At 39.0% G+C, this 10,393-nt stretch overlaps 1 protein-coding gene across 1 annotated transcript in view; it reads left to right on the top strand.

Annotated features, from left to right (window-relative positions):
• The first annotated feature begins 2,874 nt into the window (after window positions 1-2,874).
• Window positions 2,875-10,393, top strand: part of THSD7B (thrombospondin type 1 domain containing 7B) — a 758,467-nt gene continuing 750,948 nt past the window's right edge. The window contains exon 1 of the mRNA XM_022569631.3: window positions 2,875-4,415. Within this exon, the coding sequence (XP_022425339.2) occupies window positions 4,277-4,415 (139 nt within the window). The 5' untranslated portion in view covers window positions 2,875-4,276. The remainder of the gene's footprint in view (window positions 4,416-10,393) is intronic.

Genomic DNA, 10,393 nt, shown 5'->3' with positions numbered 1-10,393 from the left:
CCTCCCCTCCAGCCCTTGTTACTGGGCCATTTTTATTGAACCATTGTCTCTGCACAGTTGCCATCAGATGGCGCTATCGGGATATGCACGTTCAAGTTTGCTTTTCTCCTCCTCATTGCTGTTCCTTCAGGCGGCTAGCAAATTGGAACAGTTTTTATTTTATTTTTAAGTTTTGTACCTTTTTAGCTATTCAAGGACTTCAGCAATAAGATTACATTTAAGGGGAAATGAAATGCATATGAAGTGTAAGGCACATTTTTCATAGTTTGAATGGCCTTTAAATGATTAGAAAACTGAGGCTAAAAGGAGAAACTTTTTTTATTTCTCTTAATATTCATCAGTTTAGAGCTAACCTTGCAAATACATTTTGGATGCTAAGATATAGCGTAAATATGCTGATTTGGATACTCAACAATCTTCCTGAGATAAATTATTCATGCCATCGTGGGTAGCACATGCTTCCTGCATAGTATGTTTTTTCATCATAGTCACAGCATTTTTCCATTTGTGTTTTACTAACAGAGGAGTGGCAGCTCTAATTGTTTCTTGTTTCCTCTTATTTTGTTTATTGTGAACTCTTGTGTGGCTTATTCAAGTAATAGATACAAGAATGACTTCCGATGTCTTCTGAGGAATAATTTAGTGAGTTTCAGGTCTTTAGAGGGAAGCGAGGCAGCATAGTTTAGTGGAGTAAGACATACCTGTGTTCAAATTCCATCCTGCGCGTTCCATCAGCTCAACAGAGATTCTCCATTTATTAGTGGATGTAAAGCTTGCAGCATGGCGAATGGTGGAAGCTTCATCAAATCTAGTTTCCCATCTTCTGTCCTCACGCTTCTTGGGAAAAGAGAGGTAACGAGGTATAGGATTATAGGTAATACAGATACTAAAAATGTGTGGGTGTTTTTAGGAGTGAGATTGCCGTGGCATCTTGAACTCAGATGTTTTGGCGCATTCTCTAAGAGCTCTATTTCAGAATTTTTTTTTTTTTTTGGTCAAGATTAGTCTTAGGTTTCTACTGTCACTATCCTTGTTTTTATAAAAAAATGTATTGCCATATAGTTGATTTATAATGTTGTGTTAATTTCTGCTGTACAGCTGAGTCAGTTATACATATTATTTTTCATATTCTTTTCCATTATGGTTTGTCACAGGGTATTGAATATAGTCCCCTGTGCTATACAGTAGGACCTTGTTGTGTATCCATCCTGTTATAATAGTTTGCATCTGCTAATCCCAAACTCCCAATCCTTCCCTCCCCCACCCGCCTCCCCCTTGGCAACCAGAAGTCTGTTCTCTATGTCTGTACTGTCCCTATCCTTGTTAATTAGTGATAGCCAGGAGATAATGGTGACCGCAGGTGTCCAGTAGGCACCCCAAGCCACTCTGCTCAGGGATCTTCCACTGGCTTTGGTGAACACAAAAGGACCCTTAAAGCCAGTGGGTCCCTTTGCAGAGTCAGTACAGGGCTCTGTGCCAGGGAGGGAGCCTAAAAGACCAGGGCTCACAGCAACGTGTGTTCAGGTCTTGCAATTAAAACCCAAAATTGATGCAAAATTCAAAATACTTATGTATAAATTATTGGCTAATCAATCCAGCTCACATACAGTCTCACTGGAACTCCTTTTAAATCTCTTTTTGGGTTCCCACCTATGGCCATTTAGAGTCTAACAAACATGCTTCTGGTCCTCCATATCTTTGGCTTACATTGTAATGACATGAATACGCTTTTAGATATGCTGAAACTATGTCTCCCGCTAATGAGAATGAACAGTCATCTTCCGTACCCTGGTCATTTCCCATCACAAAAGAAGTGGCCTCAGTAGACAGCTGGTCCTGCTGGTTACCTAATTTATTAATAGTAATAATAATAGCTTTAGGTAAACTACCCCAAAACGCAAATCATCGTTCTTATCAAAAGTTCTCTAACATTACAATGACTTAATCCATCATTGTACAGGAGGCCAGTTCACTTGCTTTCCCAGGGGTATATTTTTCAACTAACTTGATTTGTAGGATTCACTAGGAAGTTATCTTGTTCTATGGGAGCAGTATTTTGATGTTTTTCAGGTGCCTTAATGGAATTCATGGCAGTGGTGCCTTCTAAATAATGTCCGTATTAAAGTTTTGTAGCAAATCTATATTATGAAGAATTAATCACCTATTCACGTGTGTGTGTGTGTGTGTGTGTGTGTGTGTGTGTAGACTTTAAAATATCATGATACAGTTCCCAAACCATTCACTGTTGTGTTGCTTGTTAAGCATGTGGATTTGCCATTAGCAAAGTGAAATACCCATCGTCTAGGGTGTGTGTTTGTGTGTGTGTGTGTGTGTGTGTGTGTGTGTATATACACACAAAGATGTCTCATGTAAGGGGGTACAGTTTGCATCTAGTCCAGAGGTTTATGAATTGGGTCCAGTAGTGCCCCAAAGGTTCCGTGGAATAGTCTAACAGGCCACTCATAGGGACAAACAGTCAAACAGGGGAGCTCTGTTGAATTTCAGCTGGAGGATTCCGCTCTTTTCGATATTGGCGTGCAATGCAGAAATTTGAAGAAAAGCATTCGGCTACTTACCAAATATTATCTTCATCCCTGGACCAAGGCAGGTCATCAGAGAGCTGTGTACTTGAACTCTATTGGTTGATTCCTTGTAGAATCATTTTCACTGATTTATACTTTGCCACTGTACCCTTGGAGTGTTCTAGAAGAGCCCAAGACCCCACTGACCACACATTGCTGTTGTCTGTTTTATAGATGAGGTGATGTGTTGAGTGCATTGCTCAGCACAGCATCTGTGTTGATGAGAACTCTTGGGGTAAAATTCCACCAGTGCTTGGAAGCAGGGGAGTGCCTTCTCCTAAAACAATAAAAAAAGAATATATACTTTACTCCTACATATATGAGGGCTATAGTAGCGACTTTTTTTTTTTTTTTTTTTGGTCCCTAGGAAGGAAGGTCACAGTCAGACTTGCTACCCACTTTTAGCAATTCTTTGGTAAATATTTAGGGGGAAAAGCTTCTACCCTTGACAACCTTTCTTACTGTTCCATCCTTTTATTGCCCTACACTTATCTGTCTTAATGTATTTTTCCAATACATGTATTGTGGCAGGTTACCCCAGATCTCTTTAATTCCACGTAGAATTTTCCTATTATCTTTTGGGCAACTACCTGGATGTCCTGTAGGCACATCAAACTTAATATTCTCTAAAGAAAATTCTCTTTATGTTCCTTTTTAAACCTTCCCATCTTCCCATTTCTCATTTTTGGTAGAGGGGTCCCATTGGTCTGGAATCTGTCTTTTCTATTCTCTGTCTCTCATACATCCCACCCAGTTGTTAACCAAATCCTTTAAACCCAGCCTCCGCACTACCTTTCAAACTTCTCCTGATTCTCTCATTCATCAGTACTTGCGTGGACTATATCTCTAGCTTCATAACTGGCCTCAATTTCTCTGTAATCATGTTATGAACATTATGTTCACTGATGTCAGTTATTTAAAAGTCATTTGCTCTCCTGTGATTCTTATTGTTATTATTTACAGCACGAAACCCAAATCTCTCACATGACATTCAAGGCTTTTTATAATTTGCTTCCCAACCTATGCTCTAAATCTCATCTCTGTCCATTCCTCCCTCCCCCATGTGTCCTTCACTGTAGCCACTTGCCCGCTCCCCGGTCCCCAAACACAAAATGCATTTCAGCACCTAGTTCTCTTGGCCTGAAATGCCCTTCCTGGCACCTTCAAGCCCTTTTCCCCTGGCTCCTCTCAAATATTACCTTGTGGAGATTTCCCTCTGTTTTTTCGTCACCACAGAAGAACTGATTGCCTTTTCCTCATTCTTTCTCTGTCATTCTCTTAATACCATTGTTAGAATGTTCATTCCCCTATTTGGACTTTGCTGTATGTACAGATCTTCCTCCAAAAATCATGGGCTCCTCAGGGAGTCTGGCTGAGTAGAAGGAGGGAATGAACCAGGTATCTGCCAACCCTGCTCTTAAAAGCAAAAGTAAACTGATTGGGGGACTGTAGAATCCCTAGAATTGATAACACCTTTCATGGGTAAGGATTGAAAGCATGGACTAATTCACGTCTGACCTTAAAATGTTAATATCTTGTAAACTTTCTTTATGGTCATGGCACATTTGTAGTGCCATTATGCTAAAGGTTCTAGCAGTCCAAGTGAGTTTTTGTAATTTCTTTACAGAAGAAACTTATGCGATGTTCTTTTTTCTTTTAGGAATAGGCGAGTCAAGAGGCTGAAAATCTGAAGAATGTGTCCAAAGGGTAATCTGGCTGTCGTTCGCTGGTTATGGAGGGGCATGAGGAAGCTATTTCTGTTACTTTCTTTCTTGCTGTCCCATGCAGCTCATTTGGAAGGCAAAAAGGATAATCAGTTCATCTGGAAACCAGGTAGGAATGTCCTGGCTCTTCCTTTGTCCCATTTTCATTAATGAGAAGACTATTCTTTCCATCCTTGTACTTCTTATTTGTGGAGTAGTGGGAAATCTCCAGAGAGGGAAAAACTCGATTCTTCTTCTTTACAATACATTTGATTCTTATTCCTGCATAATTGTCACCTCCATCCATGATGCTTGTTATCCTTCTGAATTTTCATGTTGTTGTCAATTAAAGTGATGATTTCCATAGTTACATCTGCTGCTCCTTTCTCAAATATATCACCGCTGTGCAGCACATTTGTAGCGAAAATGGCATCTGAATTTAGCTGATATCCTCAGCTAAAAATGCTTTGGACCAGTAATATATGTCTCTTTCTCTTAGGGTACAAACTAGTTAGCTATTTATTATTGAATGTTTTCTAGCATAGATTCTGTATATCTAAGTTTTGGAGCATGAAAAATTATCCTAACAACTTTGCCCATTAGTTATAATTTTACAGTTGCCCTAATGTGTTCTGAGATCCTTAGCTACCTCGTACATAAGTATATGAATAAGTTGAGTTGAGGTTTGGAGACTTGCATATAACTTACGTTCTTTTCTAGATATTTCCTTAATGTGGCTTTGGAAAAGATCTGTTTAATTTTAAAGGCTAATACTTTATCAGCTTAGATTATGAACCCCAAATATCTTGGCTGTTTGTATCACTGGTTTTTCTTTGCCCTAGATTTTAATTTTCTTAAAGTTTCACAATTAGATCATTTAAAATATGTATTACTGTTTCAAGAGTCCATTCTTGCAAATATAGATAACTTATACACCTGATATCTTAGAACTGGAAAATGTGATGTTGTAGAAGATCTATGGTCCTCAGAGAGTTTTCACTTTAGTCTCACCATCCATAAATTAAACAGACTGCAAACATATTATGTCACCATGGAAATATGTATAATAGTGTCATTTGCAATATTTAAATGGTTTTGCAAAAACAAAAATGAATTATGCTTTAAAGTATATTGAGTAAAATCCCAGCACCATTAGGGATACAGTCTGGAGGAAATTGAATTGCATTAAAGCCCCTATAAATTAATTTAATTTTGGGCTCTAATACCACATTAATGATTTTCATGTTTTACCTCACAGTAGTTTTAGGAAGTTTGGAAATAGTTCTAAAAGTCAACATTGCATTTATGTGAAGGAGGCTATTTTATTTTAATCAGAAAAGAGTAAACCTTTTATCAGATCTAAAGAAGCACATTTATATGACTGTACTCCTGTCTAAAGTTCTCAAAAAAGTGCAATTAAGATGGAAAGTAGCAAATCTGAAACGTGAATGGGATGCATTAAGAAAATGGGCTTCTGCAACGAAGAGTAGCCCCTGCTCGCTGGAACTAGAGGAAGCCCGCGTGCAGCAACAAAGCCCCAACACGGCCAAAAATAAATAAATTTAAAAAGTAAATAAATTTAAAAGAAACTGGGATTATTTTGAAGGAAATTTTAAAAATAGGCCTGCTTTTCTAAAAGTAGGTCAATGGAACAAGCTGGTACAGACCCACTCTACAGTGGGGATGGACACTTTGATAGCTGTCACACTTAAGTTTCAGAAGTGAGCATCCTTCCCATCAGATGTTTTGCACTGTTCAAAATGAATATCTGTGTCATCACTCTTATTTTCTCTGGTATTCGTTACTTCTTTCCCTCATTAGTGTGCCATCAAAAAGGTAATAACACATATCTTTTCCCATATGGTTTCATTTCTCAATTACAAATTTATTACTTGTTTGTGATCAGACATTTTAAAAGTTGACAAAATTTCAGAGATATAAAACTAAAAGCCAAAGTCCAGGCCATGTGTTCCACTCTCCCTTTTCTTATATATCCTTCAGAAACATTCCTTGCACATGTAAGTACATCTCTATGCATAGTTGTGTATATAAATCACACAAAATACACACACATAAGTTTTACTATAATTATTAGTTAGGGTTCTGCCAAAAAAAGAAATGGTACATGCGAAGTAGGTCATTGAGAAGAGTTTAATAAAAGAACTATTTACAGAAGTAGGAAAGTATGAGCAAGGTTTAAGATCAGCTACCAGGAATTGTGGAGTGCCCCTAAGCAGGTATCAATCTTTATGACACTGGGTCTGCAGCAGCAAAGGAAGGAAGTAGTTTCCGGAATCTGGAGAGAAAACTTTTTTATGGAGAGGGTGCTTGAGAGATGCTGTGGCCTTTAGAGGGATATAAACAAAGTGCAGAGAAAAGTTGGGAAGAGGCTCAAGGTGATGAATCGTCCTTGTCCTCACGTCTCCTGCCAGGGATCTCATTGGCTGAATCCAACCAGAAGCTACAAGGCAAGGGAAGGGAACCCATCCCTTGCCCTGTAGGTCCCAGGTCCATACAGACCTGCCTCCTGGGCAGGAAGCCAAGTGTGGAATGGTGGAGAATGTGGATCTGAAAATATCTAATTATTACATACCTGTTTGTACATTCACACAAACACTGTTTCAAACAATCAGAATCATACTTGGCAGAATCATCTTCTCCAGGTTGCTTTTATCATATAATGATGTCTTGATGAATATTACACATTAGTGCACATGGGTCAGTTTCATCTTTTAATGGTTGCATAGTTTTCTTTTGTACTTTTGTTTAATAATTTATTTAAACAGTGCCCTATTGGTTTATCTTTTCTTTCCCTATTGCCTGGCATTTCAGTGGCTTTTAGTTTTTTGCTATTATAAATAGTACTGACATGAATGCAACATTATTTTAAAGGCAGTAAATCAATTTGAGGAGTCATATGCCCCAGAGCATTCTGGGTCATCACCTTCAAAGACAACCTCAACATCTTAGAATCTGTACCTACTTATGCATGATTTATCATTTCTCATTTGCGTTTAAAGAAAAGCTCGATTGCAGTTGAAATTAACTGCATTTTTTTGTAGTATATTATCAAATCCAACAACTCAGGTCCAGTGTAATCTGGAATTTGAATAGATTTCCCTGGAGACCCAGATAAACGTACCTTATTTTAGAAACCTGGAAACCATTCTCTGGATTTAGACTGTGGCGCCAATCACTTAAGCTCTTTGCTGGTATCTGTTGTTTTTCCCCTGAATCCATAGTTTAGATGTTAGTCAACCTCATCCAAATTAGAAGCATTTCTAAGTGAGTCCTGGCTTTGGAAAAACAATGGATTGATGAAGAATAAGTGAGTGATATGTTATGTTGCTAAGGATTTCTCTACTGCGTGAGAGTCTGATGAGATGTAGGCTGTGGGGTCATTGATCTGGCAAGGCTGTCATCATTGTGATGAGATCTGTTGATCAATATTTAGTGTTGGGCAATTGGACATCCATGCCAAGAAAGAAGGATCATGTCAGCAAGGGTATCAGATAAGGAGTGATGCTATGCTGCTTGTTGTTTTAAGTAAACACATAGCTATTCATGTCTGCATGCTTTGTAGAGATGAACCGATCATGGACTCTGAAGCCACAATAACTAGTGGTCTCTTAAAAAATTTCTCAATATTGGTCCTAAGAGGTTCATTCATTCCTCCGATCGTTGTTGAGACCTTATTGTGTGCGAGGCACTATTACAAATACATGAGATAAGTTGACAATAAAACTGACAAATCCTTGATCCTCATGAACAAGCTAATAAATACGATCAAGAAGTTAAATAGAGAGTGTGTTGGATGGTGATGAGTGCTTACGAGGAAAGATAAGGCAAGGAGGAAGGATATGCAGTGATAGGTGAGAGACTAAGAGTTTTTTTCTCATTGTAGTTTTTTAATTAATTAATTTATTTAATTTTTATTTTTTTGTGGTACGCGGGCCTCTCACTGTTGTGGCCTCTCCCGTTGCGGAGCACTGGCTCCGGACGTGCAGGCTCAGCAGCCATGGCTCACGGGCCCAGCTGCTACGTGGCACATGGGATCTTCCCGGACCGGGGCACAAACCCGCGTCCCCTGCATCGGCAGGCGGACTCTCAACCACTGCGCCACCAGGGAAGCCCTTAATTTATTTTTTTATTGAAGTATAGTTGATTTATAATGTATTAGTTTCAGTTGTACAGCAAACTGATTCAGTTATATGTATATTCTTTTTCAGATTCTTGTCCCGTATAGGTTATTACAAAATATTGAGTATAGTTCCCTGTGCTATGCAGTAGGGCCTTGTTGTTGTTTATCTATTTTATATATAGTAGTGTGTGTATATTACTCCCAAATTCTTATTTTATCCCCCCGCCCACCTTTCCCCTTTGGTAACCATAAGTTTGTTTTCTATCTTGGTAAGTCTGTTTTTGTTTCGTAAATAAGTTCATTTGTATCATTTTTTAAGATTCTACACATAAGTGATATCTGAGAGACTGACATTTGAAGTGGGTGGGCTATGGGCTGCCTCACTGAGGAAGGGAATTTGAGTAAAGACCTGAAGGAAGTGAGGGAGCCAGCCATGGGGATATCAGGGAAAATCCCAGATGGGGGGAACCACAAGAGCAAAAGGCCCTGAGGCAGGCGTGGCTGTGGCATGTTTGAGGACCAGAGAAGAGGCCACCGTGCTGGAGCAGAGTGAACATGGCGGGCAGTGATAGGAGGTCACGTCAGAGGGGTCATGAGGCCCAAATCAGGTATGTCTTCATAGGTTGGAATACAATTTTGGCTTTTACTCTTGGGCGAGATAGAAAGACATGGGGGATTTTTTAGAGAGTGGTGACGTGATCTTTTTTTTTAAATAATATTTTAATAGGATTATCTTGGGTGGTCAGTTGAGCAAGTGGTCACGAGGAAAGCAGCTGGGAGGCTACTATAGAAATAAGGACGAGTTGATGATAATAGCTTGAATGAAGGTCATGGCAGAGAAGGTGGTGAGAAGGGGTTGAAGGTCGGATATATTTAAGGCCATGGTTTTCTACCAGGGGAGATTGTGCCCAGCAGGGGACATTTGGGAATGTCACAACTGGTCGTCACAACTGGGTTGTGCTAGCTACATCTGTGAGTAGAAGCCAGGGATGCTGTTAAACACTCTAAAATGTAGAGGACAGCCCGCACAATAAAGAATTATCCTGCCCAAAATGTCAGCCCAGATTGAGAGACATTGTTTTGAGGTAAAACCATTATGATTTACTGGTGTGGGGAGGGGGAGGGAGAGAGATACAAGGGTGATACTGAGGATTTGCCCTGAGCAACCAGGAGAGTGGAGTTGCCATCATTTAACCTGGGCTACTGGGAAGGAGCTGGCATGGAGGGAATATGAATAACTTGGTATTGGACATGTTCAGTTTTTAAGTCTGTTAGAAATTCACATGGAGATGTTGACCAGGGAGTTGGGTCTGAATTCAGGAGTCAGGTCTCTGCGGCAGATATAAGTTTGGAAGTCCCTAGCAGTGAGGTAGAATTTAAATGTATAGCCTTAGAAATGAAGAGGCGACCTTGAAATTTGTGATCCTGTGTATATAAAGGATAAGTTTCTAATTTACTTCCTCTGGGCCAAATGACATTACAAAAATCATGGTGGTAAAGTACACATAACATAAACTTTACCATTTTAACCATTTTAAAGTATACAATTCATTGACATTTAGTATATGCACAGTGTGTTGCAAATATTACCACTGTCTACTTCCAGAACATTTTCACTGTTCCAAATTACATTTTACAAGTATTTATAAACAGACTGGAGAACAATTTGCTGTGAATAATGAGGTCTGAAAGAAAAAAAAAAATCCATATTTGTCTTTTTGTGAGAGGTTCTTTTAATAGCTTTAAGTCATCCTCAGAGGTCACTCCGTATACCAGAAAAAGCATACTTTGTATACTTTGTACGCAGGCGGACTCACATTCAAGTCCTAAGCATCTAGAAAGGAGAAAGTTATTTAACCTCTCTGAGCCCTATTTATCTATTGGAAATGAGGGCAGTAAATAACTTAAAAGGACTGGTTTGAAAATCAAAGTAAAACAAATATATTGAAAAACTTAGTGTATTGTAG

Source organism: Delphinapterus leucas, chromosome 8, assembly GCF_059928025.1.
Source record: "Delphinapterus leucas isolate spDelLeu-1000000601 "Yukka" chromosome 8, BTC_Dleu_Yukka2, whole genome shotgun sequence".
NCBI lineage: Eukaryota > Metazoa > Chordata > Mammalia > Artiodactyla > Monodontidae > Delphinapterus > Delphinapterus leucas.
This window is presented reverse-complemented; position numbering and strand designations above follow the sequence as displayed.